Source organism: Peromyscus leucopus, chromosome 4 (assembly GCF_004664715.2).
Source record: "Peromyscus leucopus breed LL Stock chromosome 4, UCI_PerLeu_2.1, whole genome shotgun sequence".
Classification (NCBI taxonomy): domain Eukaryota; kingdom Metazoa; phylum Chordata; class Mammalia; order Rodentia; family Cricetidae; genus Peromyscus; species Peromyscus leucopus.
The window spans coordinates 127,381,976-127,404,752 of NC_051066.1; the positions used below are offsets into that span (position 1 = coordinate 127,381,976).

Here is a 22,777-nt window from a genome sequence, read left to right on the forward strand (position 1 = left end):
TTGGCTCCTGTCCAGCACAGCCCCATCCCCCTACCATGTTCCTACCTGGGTCTCCCACTGTGACCACGCTTCTTCATCCCCATGCTCACTGCCCTCCCTTCCACCCACCCCCAGGCATCTTCCCAACGCCAGTCCTCTGCTGAATCTCTCTTCATTGCTCTTTATCCAGTTTCCGTCTATACAACCTGCCCATCCTGGCTCAGTCCTTACTTCTGCTGGAAAGCCATCCCATCCCCAAGACTGGGCCAGCACTCTGCCTGAGACAAACAGCACACTGTACCTGTTCCGCAGTCCTTACCTGCGGGTAGCCCTTTCTCCTGGAATATCTCAGGAATTTCTTGAAGATAGAAACGGGTTCTGCTTACTTGCATGTATACAACAGGAGCTCCAGAAGTGGTCATGCACTTCTCAATTCTTTATTCAAAGAGTATTTATCAAGAACCAAGTGTTGGCTCCTTTGGAAGTCTCTGAGATACATCAGGGAAAGAGACAAAGCCTCTACTATACTCTTTTGTTTGTTTGTGTGTCTGTCTGTTGGTTGGTTTGTTTTTAGAGACAGGGTTTCTCTGTGTAGCCCTGGCTGTCCTGGAACGCACTCTGCAGACCAGGCTGGGCTTGAACTCAGAGATCCACCTGCCTCTGCAGCCTGGGTACTGGAATTAAAGGAGTGTGCCACATCTACTCTTTTTAGAGGAATGGCCTGGGGAGGTGTCTCTGAGAAGGGGACATGTGAGCAAAGACTTGAACGAAATGAGGGACAGAGTGACCTCTGGGGATGTGCTGTGAGTCAGGACTGTGTAAGACAGGGACAGAATTATGGCCATTCTAATTGTTAGGACCTCATGGTTCCCGTAAGCCCTGAGTCATCAAGTCCAGAAACCGTATCTTACCTTCCTTACCAGTCCTCTCTCTGGGCTTGGCCTGGGCTTCCAAGAGGAAAAAGTTCCCCTTAAAACAGAAACCTGTGCACAGGGCGGCGATCCAGGTCACGGGAGTGTCTAGATGGAGGAGCCCCTCAGGGTGAGGGTGTATGTGTGAGGAAGTCAGACAGGCTGCCTTCAGAAGGAGCCTTGCAGGTGGCCTTGGAGGGCACGGGTGTGCGTGGCCATGAACAATACCCCAGGAGGACACCCATCAGAAACAGAGGTGGGCAGAGGCTTCGTTTCAGCCTTCACGTGGCGCCCGTGAACCATCGAGTCTCAAGTAGTGATGAGACTCTGGACCTGCAGACCTTGAAGAGGATCCTGGGTGCTACCTGGGGTGGGAAAGGCATCCCTGGTGCAGCGGGGTCTCCCCAGAGGCGGGGGAGGGGTCTTCTCCCCCGCCCCTCCATCGCCCCGCCCCGCCCCTGCGCCCAGCGCCGCGGGCTCCTAGCCTCGGGTTTCCCTGGCCGGCGCGCGCGGGCGAGACAGAGGTGTCCCTAGGGACGGCGGGGGCCGGGCACCCGCAGCCGCCTCCCTCTCCCTCCCCACGCTAACTCTCCGGGCGCCCTCGCCCGCCGCGGGCGGAGCTCGATCGGCGGCGCTCCAGGATCCCCGCTCCCGCCCTGCCCTGTCCCTTCCTCCTCGGAGCCCCCAGCGGCCGACGCGGTGCAGCCCGGCACGGCGCGAGCAGGTACGTGCGCCCGGGCAACCGCTGCGGGCGGGCAGGAAAGGGGGCGGGAGCCAGGGAGGGCGAGGCGGCGGCCGGGCCGGGATCCGCGCACACCCTCGGCCGCCAGGAGCCCTGTGCTCCCGCGTGCGGAGACTGGGGAGGCCCGGCACGGCTCCGTACGCCAACCGCGAGCCGCCGGCGCAGGGCCCGAGGCGGGGAGTGGCAGCAAAGGACAGCTCTCCTGACCTCGCGGCCGGCAGAAGGACACGCGACCCGGGCACCCTAGCGCACGCCGGCCCCGCTGAGCCCAGCCTCCCCGGGCCGCCCCGCTGCGAGCGCTGACCGGCCGGGTCCGGCCTGCTCTGGCCCGTGGCGTTGTCGGTCAAGGGCAGGAGCAGGGGGTGTGAACTGCGGGCCGGCAGGCGCGGGGGAGGCGGGAGGCCGGGGCTCTGGGGCTTTCCGCGCGGAACTTTGGGTATAACAGCGTGGACCTGCGCGTGTGCATCTGCGCGCCCGAGGCTTTGTGTACTACGAGTGCGTGTGTCTATCGACTGGGTTTGCGAAGCTTCACCCAGCCTCGCAGTGTGTCGGGCTCCCGGGTGGGTGTCAGCGTGCGCCATGGGTGGGGGTGCTGGACTCGGGCAGGTCTGGGTGGTTCCGGCTTAGATCTCAGCAGCGCTAGAGGTAGTCGCTATCTCCTTTCTCCCTGTCTCTCTCCCTTTCTCATCCCGCCCTATCTCCCCCAATTCTACCCTCTCGTGGGTACCACCAGAGTGACCCGTGGATCTGTGAGTCACACTTATTTCCCAGGTGTGTGGGTATTGCTGTGGGAACAGTCCTGGGAGCTGTGAGTGTGGAACGAGGGTGGGGGAGGGCGCTTGCCTTTCAGGAACTATAGGACTGCAATTACAATAGCTGGTGCCGTTTCGGGCTTGGGGTGTGATCCGTGGGCACCAACATCTGTGTGTCTCTGCTTATGTCTGAGTAATTAATTGATGGGCATGCCCTTGAATAACTTACTAAGCATCTTATGAGAGAAATACATTCTACATCTATTAGAGAGAGGACCTCCTTGTGTCTGCCCCTTCACCCAGGCATGCTAAGGAAAAAGTTTTGGGTAAAAGAGAGTCTTGCTTTAAGAATTTGGGTGCCCCAGATATCTTCTGGGATATGGAGGCATTAATGCACCAATCTAGGAAAGTGGTTATGGGCCACTCCTGAATTCTTGAGGCCCACCGAGGGCTTGATGGGTGGGGGCCACAGTGGCACCTACTTTCAGGCTTTGAGTAGCGTTTTGTGCCAAGAGCAAAAAGCCAGCTAGCGTTCACCCCGCCCCCCTTACGATCTATGCTCTGGGAACTGAGAGCAGCCCGAGCAGGAGACCGGGGACCCAGGGAGATTGAGAGGGATCTCTGCCCTCAGGATGCCCCTGCTTGATGTCTCAAGTAAGGGCTCAAAGAGCCAGGGAAGGAAGGTGGAGTGTGTGGGTTTGCAAGCGTGTAGGGAATAGAGATTCTTGGGGGGTGCCCATATTCCACTGTTCGTCCCTAGTCTGCATGCAGTTTTCTAAGATGGTGATAGAGGTGAGCTATTCCCGAGTGAGATGCTAAGGCGAGAGTCTAACAGACAATAGGAGCTCAGCAAGCATGTATTAAATGGACATGCTAGGGAGGGACACAGCCTTCGAACTGAGTCGAAAAGCCATGTGTTTGCTAAGAGAACAAGTCCACAGGGGAAGGTCAGAAAGACTTTTCACGATCAACCCCTTGGCGTTTCATTCACTTATACCTCTCACTCACCATCGCTTCATTGATTTGCTCGTGTTTGCACAGAAACACTGTGTGGCACCCACAGAGCACTGCAGAATGACCTGAGAATACAGAGAACCAGCTCTCAGGTGTGTGAACACATCAGAGCGCGAGAGCCCACTCCATGCCTAGGGTCTCTGCTGCCTGGGCATTTGTGGGCCAGGGCTGTGGATGTACGTACCCGCAGGACATCAGAGTATGTATGGGACATTGTGCGTCTGCTGTGGGATCAGAAGTGACGTACTGGGGAGGTGTGCCTGTGGAGAAGAGTTGGGACGCACATAGGAATGGCCCAGTTACCAATGCCAGGTGGATGTTGTGAGTGGGTGGTGGCACATGGTGGTCAGATTTGCAAGAGAAGTTGGAAATGGGAAGCTGCTGCATCTGCATGGCCCTCGGAGTTGGCCTGACTGGGGCAGCAGGGGAATGAAGAAAAGACAGACACATGGACATGGAGAAAACCTTGGATCAGGTGGTCTGGACTCTCCAGAGGAGAAGCCACAGCAATCCTAGGTCAGCATGATTATTATATGCAGTTGGACAGAGAGGCAGGGTTATCGTATATGGCTAAATAAAGAGGCAGGGATATTACAGATAAACAAGAGGGCAGGACTATGGTATCCTGCTGAACAAGGAGGCAGGTTTAGCTAACTTGGTAAGAGCAGTCTCTGTAGGGGAAGTCATCAGGTCATGAATGTGGGGGAGGGGGAAATCTAAAATGGACATTTTCTGCACACAGTGTCTACATTTGCATTTGGACCCGAGGAAGGCTTTGCCATCTCTCTGAGCCTCATGTGGGGAAGGCTTTGCCACTCCTGTGGGACTGAGGCATTGTGGTCCTTGAGATGGCCACACCCATGTCAACAGGACACATTCTCTGACCACTTCACCTGCTCCCTACAGGAACTCAAAGCTTAAAAGTGAAACCTTTTATATATATATCTTGGCAACTAATGCACTCAATGAATAGAATTGGAAAGGCAGTAAGCAGAACTCCAGTGGACTCAGTCTGGTCCGTTGGCTATAGGTTGGTGGCCTTTAGGCACAAGGGCGTGTGTGCAGTGAGTCTGTGTGGTGTGTGTCCAGGGATTTGGTAGTGACACCTCTTTGCCCCACCCCCAATCCCTGCTTACACTGAGGCTTTGAGCTTTGAGCTCAGTTATGGCTTTTCCGTTCTCAACCTTTCTTTCTGCCAGGCCACATGCTCTGGGCTTCCTCCCTGGACGCTGTCCTCCATGCATCCGACCTTCTGCCTTCTAAAATCCACACAAATCTCAGCCTTTCCTGCTACAATGACTTGAGTGCCCACTGCTTCTTGGCCTGGCTGTCACAGTCACCTGTGAACTAGCCCAGCTGATCTCTGGGGTCCCCCTTTTCTTTCTAGAACACCCCCATTCTCTGCCTGCTAGGGAATCTCCCACTCTTTCTTTTTGTCAGTTTTAAATGCCGTCACCCTCCTCCCCCATCCCAAGCTTTCACGAGCTTTCAGCTACTAGTTCCTGTAACACTTGGACTATGTCGGCCACACCCCACATCATCACCTCACCTCACACATGCTCATACAACACTGTCCATTAGCTGAACTGGCTACAACCTGTTGAGCAATACCCTTACCACAACCTGATGAGGGAGGCTTCCCACTTTACAGATGAGAACACTGTTCCTGCAGAGGAGCTCAATCACATGCTTAAGCACAAGCAAGGAGGCTGGGATATGGACCTCATGTCCACTCTAAATCCCTCCATCATGATAACATCCCATCACGAATACTTACTGGGTACTCTGCTGCGCACCTTACACACGGGTTACCTCAGCCTCTCCACTGGCACTGTGCAGTAGGGAGTAGTATTAATATTGTCACTGGGGAATTTTTTTCAATGGGAAAACTGAGATCCAGAGAGGATGATTGCACCAGCCACTGTGGAGTGGTGCCCTAGCATGGGCCCTATTGCTCTACTGTCCATAGCTCCCTACAGCTGTGCCAGGGACAAGTGTGATGTTGAGCTCCAGCAGGAGAATTCGACTGACATTCTGTTTTCTCTTCTAGCTGCCAAGGGGCCAAGGGATGAGCTGGGGCCGTTCTTCCCAATGGCATCTCCCCCTGGCCTGGAACTGAAGACACTGAGCAATGGCCCCCAGGTTCCAAGGAGACCAGCCCCACCCGGCCCAGTGGCGCCAACCAGGATGGGTGTGGAGAATGCCTGCTTCTTCTCTGAGGAGCATGAGACTCGTTTCCAGAACCCTGGGGATGCCAGACTGGGTAGCTCTCCCAGTCCTCCTGGAGGTGTCCCCTCACTGACCCGGTCCCAGCGGGATGATCTTTCTCTGCATTCAGAGGAGGGGCCGGGCCTGGAACCTGTGAGCCGCCCAGTGGACTATGGCTTTGTTTCTGCTCTGGTTTTCTTGGTGAGCGGAATCCTCCTGGTGGTAACAGCATATGCCATCCCTCGAGAGGCCCGAGTCAACCCTGACACAGTGACAGCAAGGGAGATGGAACGCCTAGAGATGTACTACGCCCGCTTGGGCTCGCATCTGGACAAGTGCATCATCGCGGGCCTGGGGCTGCTCACAGTGGGTGGCATGCTCCTGTCTGTGCTGCTTATGGTCTCTCTGTGCAAGGGCGAGCTGTACCGCAGGCAGACCTTCGTCCCTGGCAGGGGAACAAGGAAGACCTACGGCTCCATCAACCTGCGTATGCGGCAGCTCGCTGGGGATGGGGGCCAGGTCCTAGTGGAGAACGAGGTTGTCCAAGTCTCAGAGACCAGCTATACCACACAGGGCTCTTAAGTAAGAGCCCGCCCTATCTTGCTGCTTTAGCTGCAGAGCTTGGAGGGTCCCCAAAACCTGGGGCTTCAAAGTGGGATCCACAGAGGGTCCTGTGGAGGGAGTTTTGATGCGGGGGTGGGGGCAGCCAGGGTTCTGGCTTAGGCCCTACTAAGGCAAGCATCCCTGATGTGTTTTGCAGCTTGAAGTTTTTGCATAAGGCTTTGTTTGGAGGATGGGTTCTGATGCTAAAAATACATTTTTGGAAACCACTGCTCTTAGAAGATGAGGTTGCTTGGCATTTCTCAGGGTTGGGAGTCATGTGAAAGTTTGCCTCCATTCTTCATGCCTTGGGGAATTCTGAGACCTCTACTATCTTCATTAGCCAAGTAAGAGGGTTGGGAGACCATCTAGGGTAGAGTGTGGCTTCATGATGATGATAGAAGAAGTCGGTTCTGAGGTGAGCCTCCTGCAGCACCCTACTGACTGAACCATAACCCTCCCCTCTCCAGACCTCAGTTGCCCAGTCTCTAACGTGAGGAGCAGGACTGGGTGCCCTACCATGGGCCACATCTTCCCTGGGAATAGGAAGCTAGTCTTGCCTCTGGCCAGCCTTCAAGGAGGGATGGGGGTGTTTGGTAGGGACTGACCATTGTTACTGCCACCTTCTGGCCCCGCATTGGTGACTACCACTGCTAGGAGCCAGTGATTCTATGGCCCTGCTACAGAGCCCGGGTGAGTGGGTTTAGTTCAATCCAAAATTTGACACAGTGTGAATAGGTCTTGGGATTCTACTTCCTATGGTGGCTAATTTTCTGCAGTGGCACATTTACAAGCACAGTTTCTCCTGGGCACCTAGGTGTGAGGACTTAGTTGTCTTTCTGTGGGCATGTTGGGGGCTTATCACCTCAGTGGGCTGTTACTTAGGTCTGATCTCATCCTGGTAGCAGAAACAATTTTCTTTAATGCTGAATTTGTAATGTCTGCTTTTCATTTTTAGTAAAGTTCAGTTGCCAATCATCTGGGGAGAAATAAGGCACACTTAAGTGGCCTGGATACTCCAGCCACATGGATTGCTGTTCGCATTTTTCTTCAGTGAAATATTTCCAGGGCCCATCCAAACTCTGTTTAATCTTCTGACAATGGAAGTAGGTGTTAGAAGGGCAAGGGGATAGCGGCAGACATTTGGGGAGCATTGTCCAGTCCAGAAAGCCCCCCCAGACCTCCAGAGCACATACTGTCTGGGCTATGGGAAGACTCTAAAAGGGTCATTTCCAGGAGCCCTTGCTCCAGGCAAGTCCCTTGTCCTCCATCCTAGCTGCCTGCATAAGCTGAGAGCCTAGCTGTTGGTGGGGGGTCAGAACATGGGGTGGCAAAAGGTCTGTGGGCTGGAGAGGTCCTGACTATGTGGAACATGAACCTTCAGCCCAGGCAGCTTGAACATCTGGGCAGTATATAATATCACAGCTTCTGAGACAGATCAAATGTCTGCTCATGTTGGCAGTTTTTGCCTGGAGCAGAGGGCTGAGTGGGGGAGGGAGACAAAATTGTGCAGCTTGGCTTCAGAGGTTCTGCTATGGTGCTGAGAGGGTGTGGCTTAGAAAGGACAAAGCTCAAGAGAGCAAAATGTCCCAGTCCCAGGACTTGTGTACATATGTCAGTTTTTTCCCAGCTGAAGCAGGGAAATGCTGGACAAAATGGCAGGAAGCATGCTAGATGAATTAAGTAAGATGGGACATTGCCAGTGACGGGCCCCAGCTTCCCAAATCCATGATGATAATAAATGTATTGATCCAAGCAGTATGGATTCCTGTGGCAATAGAGGGGGGCATGTTAGGCTACAGTGCTTACTGAGAGTGTCTGCCTGGAGCTGTCCATTCAGATCAGCTTAAACACAATGAAATGTTTTTAGGGGCTAAATCTGAAATCTGCTAGAAAATAAAGGAATGGCAGCCCCCCCCCCGCCCCCCCACAAGCCAGAGGAACTTGCTTTGCATTCCCAATGGGGAAACTCCTTTAGAAACCACATGTAAATGGATCAAGGCAGTCATTACCTTGTCAGTGAATTAAGACGATTTGAGAGATGCCGAAAGCATTTCCCCAAGATGCAGCTGAGATCTCCCAGCCGGAGGACCCAGGTTTAGGAGGGAGCCGGGGAGGAATGAGGAGTGCTCTGGGTTTCTTTGGGGTTAGATGTAGAGTTGTCCCTGATGTTGCTGGAACATGCCTCCCTGACTTCTAGGAACTGTCTCTGCCATCCCACAGACCACTAGGCCCCCAGATCTTGCTTTCCTCACTGTATCTAACAGACAGCGATTTCAGACCTGGTAAGATCAGGGTTTGAATATGAGTTCTGCCACTTACTGGCTCTGTGACCTTGGACGAGCTACTCCACCTCTCTGTGTAAGTGGGCCAACTGGGCCATACCGCATTCCTAGGGTGAGAAACATGGGTGGCATACATAATTTTCATGTTTGAATGAAAGGATGAAACAAAAAATTCGATTCCTGTCAGGGCAAGTGGTGCCCTATCCAAGGTCCTGGAGTCCCACAGTCCCTGCCCAGCTCCCCAGAGCCCCTGCTGTGGTCAGAATCAGTGACATAGAAGGTCCCATGACTAGAAGTGTGGTGGCTTGTCAATGGGCTCTGCAGCTGGGACGTCCTCTCTGGGCCTTCGTTTAACTTTGTTTCAGGGATTTCCCCGATGGAGAAAGGTCCTCTTCCCAGTCCCGGCATGGCATAGCCCAGTGGTAATTGGATCCATGAGACACTTGTCGGGGGGAGAGGAATCTGTGACCCCTGATTCCTCTTTGCTCATCTGAGGCCCTGGGGTGTCTAGGCCCAGGCATTTGGGACCATGCCCGTCATCACCTCCACTTCCTCGCAGGTACCCTCTGGGTCTCCGAGCCATCGGGTTGCTGGCTGAGTCCACCACCACCGCTCCTCTTCTTGGGAGCGGCTCACCTTCCTAGGGATTCTCTTCCAAAGGTCCTCCTCCCTACATACGCAGTTCTGTGCACGCGCACACACACGATGCACCCTGTCTGTACCTCTGCAGCTTTCTCATCTGACCTTGCTCGGGAGCCAAGGACTCAGCTTCTGGCTGCAGAGTTTTAAGCCAGGGCATCCTCTGGAAGCTGGTGATGGTTTTCTCCTCTCTCTACCACAGACGTGTGGTTTTGATCTTGCCATCCTGCCAGCAACAGCCCAGTGTCCCCTCCATAGCCCCTCTTGTTTTCTTTCGTGGGAAAGGAGGAGAGTTCTGGGGGATTCCAGAACCCTGGCACTTGGGGAGGGGCCTGAGCTGGGAACTGGGAGAGCCATGTCATGCTGGTTACCACTTCGCTGTGGGTGACATCAAGCAGAAGGCAGGACAAGAATGTGGGAGGCTTCAAGAAGCCAGAGGTGAAGTTCTGTTAGGGGAGAGTGGGATGTCAGTGGTATGGACATCGGTGAGGAGATGTCTCCCATTCAGTTTGTTGGTTTCCTCCCTAAATTCCCCAGGGATAGATTCATCTGGGAGAGAAGGTTGCTGGGGTCTTGGATGAACTGGAGTCACAGGGAGTGCCCGTCAGTGGAGGTATGTTAGCATTTACTTGCCAGGAATTAGGTATTTTCAGAGATGGAGCATGGTGGGTTAGCTGGAATTAGCTGAGACTCCTCCAAGCTTCCAAATTGTTCATTTGTCTTTAGGGACAGAGCCTGTTGTTTTGTCCTGCTCTAGCTTCTTGTCCTTGAGGCCCTGTGCATCCTCTTACCTACATCATTCCTCTTCCTCAACTGGTTCATCCCAAGCAGATGGACAGTGTAGGACACCTGCACGGTGCGGAGGGTGGCACACAGTGCTGGAGCATCGCCTGCACGTGAATCTCAGAGGGACAAGAGGCAGAGCCCTGAGGGTCCACGGAGACTGATTGATCACATAGTGTAAGGGATGGCTGCTTAGGTGCTTGACGGTGGCTCACTGCCTCCTGGCCTGTTTCTTCTGAAAAGCAGCTGTGCTAGATGCAACGACTTCCCTGTAAGACCTCAGTGAGGGGTAAATATGTCTGTAAAGCACTTAGCACAGTGCCCTGCATTTCCTAATTGCTCAGTAAACAGCTATTCGTGTTCTCTAATTCATCCATGGTATCCTTCTATGGTTCGACGAGTAAACACAGTCCTGGCTGGGCTGCACTTAGACTGTCTTGTGCAGGATGGTGTGCCTGTGCTGTGCTGCGGGGGCGGGGGAGGAGACAGAGACAGGAGGACCTCTGTGAGTTGGGGGTTAGGAAGGTTCATTTGGAAAGGGGGTGCTTAACGAGAATCTTAAACAACTAGGAAGTGTTGATGTGGGGAATTGGTGGAAGGGCTCTGGGCAGAGAGAGACGTGATCAGAGGCTCAGAGGCCTCAGCAGCTGGTGAGATGAGGTGGACAGGTGGTACAGAGGTGACTGAGGCGTGTGCAGTGGGACCCCCGGTGGGTGCTTGGGCTTCATCATCTGGAGAAGGGGGACGGGCAGGATACTGTGGGAAGGCTGTAGGGCATGAGTGTGGCGCTGTGGTGACAGGGTCTGTCTTCCCTCCACTTGCCAGTTTGTGTGGAAGGAAGACTCTTTTGTGTCGGATGCCCTGTGGGGGCAATGCTGTAGCACCCCGTGACCCTCCTTTAGGGCTCTTACTACAGACAGGGGGACATGGTCTTGACTCCATGCCTCAACTTGGCAGCCCTCTCCTGTTTGGCTTCTGAGCCTCCAAGGTCAGGTGGCGGCTGCTGGTCTCCTGGGCTTGAGGAAAAGTAGCAAGTGAAAAGAGACTCACTAATCAGATCTGGCCCAGGGGAACAAGGACAGGGAAAGAAGGCAGCTGCCATGCCAACCTCTTCCTGGGAGGTGTGGCATCTGGGTCAGTACTGACTTCAGGGCCAGTGACATTCAGCGAATCATTCACCTATCTCCTCTTCTCTCCTCTTCTTCCCTGATAGGTTGCCTTGTGTACCCACACCTTCCCTCATTGAGCTACTCCTGGGTGAGCTGGGCCACCATTGCTGACACTCTCTCAATGGTCCCTAGTCTTGCCACCAGAGATTAAAGCAGGAGCCCAAATGCAAATGTCTGCAGCTTTGCAGGTAATATCAATGAGCAGAGGAGCTGGCCATGGCAGTGGTGGCAAGATTAAAGGGAGTGTCTGCTCTAGCCTTCGCCATCTGTGGCTTTGTGGTCATCAGAATCCCAAGTTTTTCAATTGCAGCTGGACAGCTGGACTTTGTGGGTAGGAGGGTGTGGCAAGGTGAGAACCGTGGCCGAGGTCAAGGGAATGTCAATAAGATGTCATCTTCTGGGGCCAGGGATGCACAACTCCTTTCCCTGAGGCTTGTTAAATCATTCATAGAGATGGGTGCCTTTGAAATGGTGGGCACTTCTGAACTGCAGGCCAGGGGCCGCTTGATGGTGCCCACCCAAGCATCCTCATTCATCCTTTCACAGAGGTTTGAGTAGCTGCCCTGTCTGGTTTTAGTTTTAGCGTTGAAGAGATTAAAAACCCAAGGAGTTCTGACAGAGGCACCTGTGCTGGTTTGAAGGGATGATGGTGTCAGGGATCAGGAAGGAGGGCAGGCCCTCTCCTCTCGGTGATGATGTCTGCCTACCTCCAGAAATGGGCTATCCTGGCTTGGAGAGCAGTCAAGCTTAATGTAGACAGAGATCTCAGCGCCACGAGGCTGGGTGCTGACCAGGGTGCTGAATTGACATGGTGCTTCCTAACAGGCTAGCTGAGTGAGGAGGAAGGAGAGCTGATGTGTTCCTGTTGCTAAGGCCCCCATGACTGTTTTGGTTCACACTGAGCAGGGAAGCCTGGGATATGAAGACAGAATTTCTGTGGTCTGTGAAGCTCTGGGGAAATCTTTCTCATACATCTACTGTGGACTTGCTTTTTCATTTGTTTAGCACAGAGTAGTTTCCATCCTACAATCCCTGAGGGCCAAGGTGGGCAGCAGCTGGGCCATGTGGCAAGGCCCAGCACGGAGCCCAAGCCCAGCCTCGGGGTCCAGAGGAGCCCTTAACTCACCCTCAGAGGGGCTTACTGGGCCTGTCTCTTGCAGAGTGAAGGTTGTACCACGTGGTATCAGAGGGGTCTAACCCGAGTGCTGCTGATGTAGTGGCTGTCAGGTGCTCAGGATCATGAACACCCAGCCAACAGGCTCAGCTTCAGAGCTATGTCCATCCCCGGGATTATGCAGAATTTCTCCTTTCTGAGATCGTTCATCTTTCCCAGAAATTCTGGGATGGGTTTTGCCTGTGGATCGTGGCCAGGCGAGGTCTGGGTACAGTTCTACTGGAAAGAACTTCAGAGCTTTAGAGCCAAGCTGGTTTAGTTCTGGCAACCCTTAGGGGTGTGTCCAGCACCTTGACTAATGCCCCCTATCTTCACCTCAGCTTGTAGTAAGCAGAGTCTGGGATAAGAAGCTGTGCATACTATGGGTACCAGTTAAATACTTGTCTCCTGCACTGGTTTGGCCCAGAGTTCCTCTCCTTTGTGTGTGAGCTCCATTCTCACTTACCCATATGGTTTTGGTAATGATAGCTGCTGACACCCACTGGGCCCCACTACCTTTAATAAGACACATTTAGTGGTAACTCTCCAGAAGTCTTGCAGGCAGGGGCAACACTCATTTCACAGATGAGGAAGGCTATACAGTTGTGTGCTGGAGTCATCTCCACACTTGGTTCCTGTCAAACTACCAGACCTTTCTAATCCTCTTTGGTTTAGAAATGAGGCTGAATGATTAATGATCTGAGGATTGTTATCTCACAAAGGCACCCATATATTTAAAGACATTTATGAAATATGCTTGAATGAGCCATAGAGTTAAGGGAATGTAGTGGCTATTAGGGGTACAACCAGGGAAAATGCAAATATGAAGGCATTAATCATGTATGCCATCCACTGAGACTGGCTGACTTCATTCTTTGCTCCTGATATCCAGGTGAAGGTAAAGGGCTAGCTGTACAGTTGAGCAAATTCAGTGTGCACATGGGATGTGGGGAACTTGTCAAAAGGCAAGTTCACTGGGGCTGAAGAGATGGCTCAATGGTTAAGAGCAGTGGCTGTTCTTCCAAAGGATCTGGTTCAATTCCCAGCACCTGCATGACAGCTCACAACTATCAGAAACTCCAATTCCAGGGGCTCTGATGCCCTTTTTGGCCTGTGTGTGCACCAGACATGCACCCAGTGCACATGCATACATTCAGGCAAAACACCCATCACATAAAAATAATTAAACTCCAAGTTCATATATAGTAAGTCTGAGGTGGGCCCTGAGATTATTCATTTCTAACAAGACTCCAGGTAACATTGCTGTCGGTGGTGCGTGTAGAAAGACTGCCTTTGCAGTTCTCCAGCGTGCATCATCTGTGAATTACAACTGGACTTGAAGGCCTTTCCTTAGAGCTGTGGATTGGGGCCCACGATGTACTGTATACATACAACAAGCATTTCAGGAGATGTGGGGGTGGCAGGCATGAGTGCAGTACCCATCTACATCATGGGGGATGGACACAATCACAGGAGGGTTCAGCAGACCTTTTCCAATGCACCTTCCAATGGCAGAGACAGGCAAAGAGCACAAGGGCATCTCCGAGACCTCTGGCTGCTACAGTCAGGGGTGATACAGGTCCTCACAACCAGGTGCAGTCAGTCCACTGAGCCTTGAACTCGGAATTGAGCTGAGTGGGCACGAGGTGACAGAGTGAAAGGCATTCACTTTCTTATGCAGATCTGGGCACCTGCTGTTTTATAGTTCCTATTTCTCAGACCATGGTGACGAGCTGTCTGGCCCCTAGGTTAAGTGAGTATTTACTGCACTGAACTTCCAGACTGGCCCCTCCTATTCGGTTGTCCCTCTGAACCATTACACTGTGACTTTCCCAGCATGTGCTTTATGTAGCTCATAACCATTGACACTGTTCAGTGGTTACCCATGGTCCTTCCGCTTCCACAAGCACTGCCTTAGTGAGGTGCTCAGACTTCCAATGTGTTCTAGGATCCGTTCAGTGGCTAGGGCCTTGCTGGTCCTCACTGCTCGTACCCCATTGTCGGCCATGCTTGCCTTTTGACCTGTTCTCAGGAGCAGACTCTGGGTCAAGCCCAGGTGAAGTGATTCAGTGTCGCATCCCAAGGGCAAAACAAGGCCTAGGAGCTGGTGGCTAGGATGCCGACCATGAGCATCTGTTCTAGAGGTGAACAGTGGTCAGGGAGCAACAATTATTACTGACACGTAAAGCTGGGAATATGCCTGGAGGACTGTCACTGGTGGTAGGACCTGTCTTGACTGGAACTGCACCAAAGTGTACAAGATCAGGTGATAAGAGAATATGAAGTGATCCATGGATTTGTTTCCATCCTGTGAAGACAGCCATGGATCAATGACAAAGTATCAGCAATGACAGGGTAAGTCACGAGGAAGCTGGTTTCTACAGGGAGACTGTACAGACTTGTTACCTGTTCTCCAGGCATGTGTCAACAGGTACTAACTCTAGCCCAGGAATGTAGCCTCATTTAATTCTTAATACATTCCTGGGGTCAAGGTCTTAGGAGACTCATGCCTTAGACTGCAGGTTGGCTGAAGCTCATGACTGAGGAGATAAATGCAATGCAAAACAGCCAGCTCTAAGAATAGAAAAGACAGCAAGCCAAGAAGAGAAGGTGGGATGTGGGCCGATGCATCCTAGAAATAGTATGAGTAGTCTATTTAGCACCCGAAGACAATGATTTAGAAGTAGACCTTGATTCTATTTGTAAGCCACTGGATGAGCTATGAAATTTCAAACCCAGTGAAAATGATGCTCTGAATCTTATTAGATGTCCAAAGGCTTCAGGAATTTCCCCCCAGAGAAAAGGCTACCAGGTATCACATCCAGTCCAGAACATCCCCAAAGTCAAACTCAACTCCATGACTGGTCGTGACCACCCCACAGTGGCCATTATCAAAGCCACAAGTCCTCCTCCTCCAAGGCAAGCTGCTCTGGTCTCTGCCCTGAATAGTCTTGCTCAAAATTTTCCATTAAAAAATATAAAATAGAGGACAACAATACAAACAAGATATGACTTGACACCACTAGTCTGGCCTGGAGCAAGTGTTTAGTGAGGATGTGGAGAAAATGGAGCACTGCTGGGAGTATGAAGAGTGTGGCTGTTTTGGAAAACACTGGCAGTTCCTCAAAAAGTTAAAAGTGCTATCACAGGACTCTGCAAATCCATCCTAGATATATTCAATGACTTGAAAACATCTGCCCACACAAAAAAACTTGATCATGAATGTTAACAGCATTCAACATAACAAGCAAAAGGGAGAAACAATCCGAGTATCCATCAGCTGATAAATGAGCAAAGTGTGAAGCCGCCATACCGTGCTTATCCAGCCACAGGATAAAGTGCTGTTGCTGCATTCACAGGGACAGTGAAAACAAGGTGTGGAAGATGCCGGACACGAAGGCCATACACTGAGGGATTTCATTTATGAGAACTGTCCAGAAAGGCAAATCTGTAGACAACTGACGGGAATGCCTGGGCTGGGGGAGGGAAATGAGAGTGATTGCCAATGGGGATAGTTTTGTTTGTTCTGAGGAATTAGATCCGGGGGTGGATGCACATATAGCACTGTGAATACCCTACAACCCACTGAGTTGTGTACTTTAAAGGAGTGAAATTCCTGGGTATGTAAATCCTCTTAATAAAGTTGTTAATAAAAAAAAAAGATTACAAAGTGCTCTTTGTTTATTGTGAAGGCTCCGATTTGGGAGTTTTATAGGACAAATGCCTGAAATATTCTGTTTCTGTTGGCTACTCACAGCTGGAAGGAGAGAAATGACAGAGACCCAAACAAGTACCAACAGCTTGACCACAAGTTCCTGGAGGCCCTGTTCAAGGCTACCCACATCCATGATACTGTGTTCCTTAAGGGCATTATGTAAGGTGAATCACAAGTAACAACAACAAAAACGGCCCTTTCTACAAAACCACTATAACTTTTGTTTGCAGAAAATAGAACTCATGTACATGACTATCTTTCTTACCTTTGTTATGAAAAAGCCCAATTGGAGAATGTTTCCATTTTTACCTTTCCTCAAATCAGGGTCCTGAGTTATCCACCTTCCCCAACCTATCTCAAGAACGGCCACCAGCTGTTCTTTAAAATGCTTCCTTGTATAAAAAGGGATGCTTTAATGAGCAACGGTGCCCTAAGCTCTTTTGCAGGTTATGATCCAATTCCAAAACAAACATTTCATCTGCCAGCCCCTCGGATAAAAGTGATGTACAATGAATGCCTGTCTTAACTTTGCCTCGTCTGTGGCCCCCACAGACCACAGGATGTTCTAGAGCTTCAAGGTGGTCAGTGCCTGATCTATGTGACCCTCTGTAACAGCTAGGGAGCCTGCTCATGCTAGCTTGGCCCCCGAGGCCTAGCCTCCACCCTGAGACTGGCCCTTCAGTTCAGTTTACCTATCCATTCTTGGGCTGGGCACACAGGACACCCTCTTAGAATGTACTCCAGAAAAGCTACAGTCACTTGTTGCTGCTTATAGGTAAAAATGGTAAGTCCTAATCTGGGGGAAGGAATGCCAAGGAGCTGAGATGTGAAAGCAGCCACATGGTTGAAACGCTGGCTGTGGAATGAAGTACTTACTGCCTAGATTTGGTGTCTCTTGGCCTGGTCCTCTATTGCACTCTATTCCATCACTGCAGCACAGGGGCCGAGCACTGCCAGTGCCTGACAGCTGGGGCTTCCAGGGATCCAGATAGTCTACAGACCGGGGGTGGACACAGGCTTCCGGAGACTGGGGCTCCCCCTCCCTCCTGAAGTTTAATACCACAGCCGGCTGGACTCATGTTCCTGTGCTCTCGATGGTCACAAGAGGACAAGCTGCACAGCCGTAGACTTTCCTTCTTTCCACTTCTCCAGTCCTTAGTGTTATTCCCATCCACACAGATGCACTGCAAAGCATCAGTGAAGGAGCCTGATTTCACAGGCAGCCATTAGCCTCTAAGAGAAAGGACTTCTTTAGGGTCACTATGGGGAGGAATGAGATTAGCCTACAGATCTGTTCTGTTTATTCCTCTACTTACTGGCCATGGCAGCCCAGGGAGACAGCCAAGGGCTGCACAGACAAGGAGCAACTTAAGAGGATGCCCTTGGAAGGAGACGGCAGTTTTTCTAGAGTGCCTGACTTGGTGAAACCATCCTTGTGGTTCATGGGGTTCCAGTCACACTTCTACACACAAAGCCTGAGTGGGGCTCATCTTAATGATGTCAGGAGCAAGAGTAACTTATGAAAGGGGGGTGCTTGAGAAGAATGGCCCTTCTAGGAGTCATTTAGTCCTATGATGGCTCAAACTCATGAGTTTGTGCATTAACATAAAAAGGACAGTGGAAGACCGGCAACATGAATTCTGTATTGACATTTGGTTCTTATAATAACATCCAAAATGCGTTCTGTTCTTATAGCGCTGTGACCGGGACTGCATCGGGTGTAGGGTTTATGTTGCCGGAGTCTCCCTTGGAAGTGGGGAGGAGCTGGTGATGATAGAGACACACTGATTTCTCCTTGGGACCTATATGCAGCTGGATGGAGTACTGCAGCAGGCGCCTTGGCTCTGACAAGGGCTGGGGATGCAACCCCAGCGGGCCTGAAAACACATGGGCAGAGCGCTCTGCCCTGAGTCCACGAGAGCACAGGCACTGACGGGGGTAGTGGTGGCAGCTCCAGGAGAGCGGAAGGGAGGCTGAGATGTCACATTCTTGAGGCCTTCACAGGTACATGTCATCGTAGCCCGGTGGGGGGAGATGGTCTGGATTAGGTCTGCAATGGAAAGAGGGTCTCGTGAGTTGGAGGGATGGGGGCTGAGTGCACAGGAAACATGCCCTGTAGAGAGGAGGCCCACAGAGTGACATGGAGCTGAATCATGAACTCTATGGCCTGGGTCTAAATCTTACTTTGGCTCAAATACCCATTCTCCAGGCCTTGCCCTTCTCATCTGTAAAAGGACTATGGGCCCAAGCATCTCTTCCTCTGAGTCCTCCCTGGGAGGTCACCAAGTGTGCTGGCTAGTTTTATGTCAACTTGATACAAGCTATGGTCATCTGAGAGGCAATGCCTCCACAAGATCGGAATGTAGGCAAGACTGTACAGCATTTTCTTAATCAGTGATTGATAGGAGAGATTAGCTCATTGTGAGCTGGACCATCCCTGGAATAGTGGTCTTGGTTACCATTAGAAAGCAGGCTGAGCAAGTCACTAAAAAGCACCTCTTCATGGCCTCTGCATCAGCTCCGGCCTCCAGGTTCTTGCTCTCTCTGAGTTCCTGCCCTGACTCCCTTCGATGATGAACACTGATGTGGAATAAACCCTTTACACCCCAAGTTGCTTTGTCCAGTTTCATCACAGCAATGATAACTCTAAGACACCAAGGGAAGGAGGTGAAGAGAGAACTCCTGGAATGCTCTAGGGAGGCAGCAGTGGTAACTGTGCCTGGAGTCAGATACCTGGGCTGCAAAGCTGAACTAAGCCAAGCTGAGCTGCCATCAAATCCCACCTTTCAGCATACCTGAATGAATACCTACCCAGATGGGCTGGTCCCAATGGGTCCAAAGGGGTCAAAGCGAGCTCCTGGGGGCACAGCACCAGGGGGAAGCCGGTTTGGGAGGCCGAGGATGGGTCAATAAGTGCTCTTGGGAAGCCAGATCTCAGGGGATCCACAATCATGCCACCTCTCTGACACCTGAGACAGGAAGAAAGCTGGGTAAGCAGCTGCAACAGGGACTTACTGCCCTTGAAGAAGGAGACAAGCACAGAGTGAACTGCAATTGCCAGGATGGCTGCTGTAGTTGGTCGAAGCAGACCCGAGATCAAGCAAGAAGTAAACAAGAACACAGTGCATACAAAGTGTGTACTGCGGGTGCTGAAAGGGCCTGCAGCAGTACAGGAAATTCTGCAGGATTTCCCGAGCCACAGAGTTGAGATCACTGCCATGTCTTACAACCGATGGGGTCAATTGGTCAAGAACGGGAGCTGGAATTGGCCAGGATCAATACAGAACTGTCAGACTCTACAGAGTATTACTCTGTATCTAGGAATAATAACATCATGCCCACCCATGATGTGGTTTTGCTATTTCCTTGAGGGCCTCAGTACAGTTGCTGATAGCCTGTGGGTTGCCCAAGCCTTGCTCCTGACATTCTTTGTCCCTCACTGAGTTCTATGGACCTGACTTCATGAACTCCAACTGGATGAATAGGCTAATGTTCCTCACATGCTGAGGTCACTGTTTGAGCAGCTCTGCAGAGCTGAGTGAGTCCTACTATCTAAAAATGAGATCAAAGTGGGGTCACTCTTCAGCAGGAGTTAAACCTCCTCTGACTCACTCGAGAGCAGAGCACAGCTGAGGCTGCAGAATGAATCTGCTGGATGCAGGACGAGAATCTGAGGATACAGTGGGGCTTAGAGATTAGACTCCCTCTGTGGGTCTGGTGAGGTAACCAGCAACAGCCCGGAGCGGCTGCTCTACAGCCTGCAGCCCACTGTGCGCTCTTCTCTCTGCATCTGATAAACCCTCATGACTCTTAGCCAGGTATGGCAGAGCACCGAGAGCAGCAATGATTCCTCAGCCATTCAGCCCCTACCTCCTTCACTCCAAAGGAAGGCTGATGAAAACTCTAAAATTAGATGAGTTGGGCTGCAAGCCACTGAGCAAGTCCAACTGCTGCCACCTCCCAGAAATACTCACCCAAAGGGGTCTAGGTCTTCTCCCCCGACAGCAAATGGGCTCAGGGGATCACGCCTGAAACAAACAAGGACAATTACCACAATTCCCAGAGCAGCCAAACACCGAGGCTCCCAGGGGCCTAAAGCTGATGCCAGTGGGTGCACCAGGAACACCAGACAAGGCAGAGACTCTCACACGATCACAACATACGGAATACTTGGAAGTGGTCCTTAGCAGAGATTCACACTGATCCTACTAAACTGGAAATTACGTGGAAAAGAGCTGAACAAAAGTTAAAACTGGATGGGAGGGCTGGGGAAGATGGTTCAGTGGTTAAGAGCACCGGCTGCTTTTTCAGAGGACCTGGGTTCAATTCCCAGCACCACATGATGGCTCCCAACCATCTGTAACTCCAGTTTCAGGAGATGTGATGCCCTTGTCTGGTCTCCACAGGCACAAGGCATGCACATGGCACACAAACACATAGCCCAAACACCCATCATACATAAAATAAATAAAAGAATCAAAAGTTGAAACTGAGGCAGCAGAGATGGCTCAGCAGCTAGGAGAACAAACTGGTCTTACAGAAGACCTATGTTCGGCTCCCAGCACCCTCATCACAACCACCTCTAACTCCAGCTCCAGGGGATGTGACACCCTCTTCTGGTTCCACTGCCACCTGCATGCATGAACTACACATAAATTTACACAGGTACAGACACATAAAAATAAATTAATCTTTAAAAAGTTAAAATAATGAAGGGCCGAGTCTGAATAAAGACAAACTATTAAATAACCACAGATACATTCTACTTTGTTCATACTTTTGTTAAAGTTCTTATATTTTTACATAAGATTCAAAAACTTTTGATACATGAAATATTACTTCAAAACCAAAACCCGACAGCTAAAATGTCACAGCCTCTCAGGTGAGGTGAGAGCGGCTTGAGAGCCTGAGTGTGGTGTCGCGCTCCCTGACCTGCTTATCACGGCCCTTGCATACTTATAGCACCACTGTCTACTGTGAATCTTTGAACTGCAGCTTGCTGGATGGCCACCGGCCATAAACCTCTGCAATCTCTAATATCTTCTCCTTTCCCTTCAAAGGATCACGTTCTTCCTTCTCTGAGAAAGCTCTGGAGCAAAACTGAGAATGAGTAAAGAGTATAAACAAAGGTTCCTAAGAAACCAGAATGTCCATTTTCCTTCTGGACCAGTGTGGGAAGAAGAAAATAAACAAGGCCCACCAGCAGTAACTTATGTACTCAGACTTTTCATGGCTGTTTGCTACAAGGCAAACACATTCAAGAACTCATTCTGCATGACGTGGGAATCCATTTAAAATACACAACACAGGACCATCATGCTGTTCACTGCTTCTATGGCTGAGGCTCAGTCCTAATGTACTCCAGAGATTAAAAAAAAGAAAAGAAAAAGGAAAAGGAAAAAGAAACACTGTGTACATGGTCCTGAACTCTTGGGCACAGAAAATGCAGAGGACTCCTTCTAAACAGTTATGGTGGCCGGCAAGTTGGGGAGACCTCAGGACTGTCAGGGTTTGTGTGTTCTGGATTTGGAGTAGGACATTTTATACCAGGCTGGCAGGGACCTGTCACATGTCTCTGCATCCCCAACTTTTAAGACACTAAGTTTGACAGTAAACCCCAATAAGGCACAATGATGGTAACCACACTTGAGGAGAATAAGGGACCTGTTGCTAGGAAAGGCTTGGACTCAACAGTGACCACCACTTATCAAGAACCTGCTCTGTCAGGTGTGTACTAAACTTAGTTCTTTAGTTTTTAAAAAATTCATTTTAAATTTTAATTTTAAATAGGTAATGCATCCCTTATTTTCAAAATTGACAAGTCAAAAAATATACTCAGGTTTTATATCTTGGGCTAGATGTTGTTGGAATTCAGATTTTTCCATTTTATTTTGGAAAGGCTCAATGGATACACCAAGAGGTGTATTAACACATTCAAGAGGATCCTGTAAACTAGTATCCTATTATTTATGCAAAAATGGATATTGACCCTGAAGTAGGGTAAGTGAAGACACAAAAGCTTTCATGCTTCTTCAGGTTAGGCACCAAGCTTTGCAGGCTGTTGAGATAGTTGGTAGGATAAGGCATCACTGTTGAGCTGGTGGCCTGAGTTTGATCCCCTGGTCCTACACAGTAGAAGGAAAGAACTCTGCAAGATGTTCTCTGCGTACACACACATACCATACTAAATGTAATAAAAATTTTTAAAGATACATTTGGTTTCCAGAGTTCTATTTCAGAACTGTAGATAAAAAGATTATTAATGTGTAATGGTTTTAAAAATCTCATATTCTTGTTGCCCACCAGACAACTGACAACATCTTTGGATACATTATTTTTTTCCTCTTTGGTATGAAGAATCCCTCCAAATGGGATCTGTAAAGCCAGGCCAGAAGTCATGAGTTCCTTTCAGCTTGTTTTTATTGTGCAAAGTTTTTCTTCCTCCTTAAATTGTGATAGCTTTGCTGGGTATAGTAGTCTGAGTTGGCAGGTTTTATTTTTCAGAGCCTAAAATATATTATTCCAAGCCCTCCTGGCTTTTTAAAGTTTCTGTCTAGACATCTGATGTTATTCTGATGGATTTGCCTTTCTGTGACTCAGTGTTTTCTCTTGCCACTTCCAATATACTTTGTTCTATTTAGTGTTTCAACTATAACATGGCATAGGGGAGGTTCTTTCCTGATCTTATGTTTAAGTGCCTGGCATGAAAAACATACATGGGCATTTTTGTCCCTCTCTAGATCTGGGAAATTTTCTATGATTTTATTATTATTGAAAGTGTCTTTTATGCTTTTATCAGAATTTCTTCTCCTTCTTCTATACCCATA

General features: G+C 50.4%; 1 protein-coding gene and 2 pseudogenes across 2 annotated transcripts; 2 read left to right on the top strand and 1 right to left on the bottom strand.

The window, feature by feature from the left end:
* The first annotated feature begins 961 nt into the window (after positions 1-961).
* LOC114689187 (transmembrane protein 74B) lies at positions 962-6,448 on the top strand. 2 transcript variants are annotated; one of them, XM_028863577.2, is made up of 2 exons: positions 962-1,614; positions 5,449-6,448. In XM_028863577.2, exon 2 carries the CDS (start codon positions 5,490-5,492, stop codon positions 6,186-6,188), a length of 699 nt encoding a protein of 232 aa, XP_028719410.1. In that variant the 5' UTR covers positions 962-1,614; positions 5,449-5,489; the 3' UTR covers positions 6,189-6,448. The 2 variants fall into 2 exon arrangements, with proteins under 2 accessions (XP_028719410.1, XP_028719411.1); XM_028863578.2 differs by lacking the exon at positions 962-1,614 and adding an exon at positions 1,657-2,192 and having other exon boundaries at positions 5,449-6,445.
* Positions 6,449-17,572: 11,124 nt separating this feature from the next.
* LOC114689186 lies at positions 17,573-20,521 on the bottom strand (annotated as a pseudogene).
* A 1,406-nt stretch (positions 20,522-21,927) lies between these two features.
* The window catches only part of LOC114705548, a 2,127-nt pseudogene continuing 1,277 nt past the window's right edge, over positions 21,928-22,777 (top strand).

Bases quoted from the DNA above. Each gene is read 5' to 3' on its own strand.
- LOC114689187 (XM_028863577.2), top strand. From the start codon at position 5,490: ATGGCATCTCCCCCTGGCCTGGAACTGAAGACACTGAGCAATGGCCCC.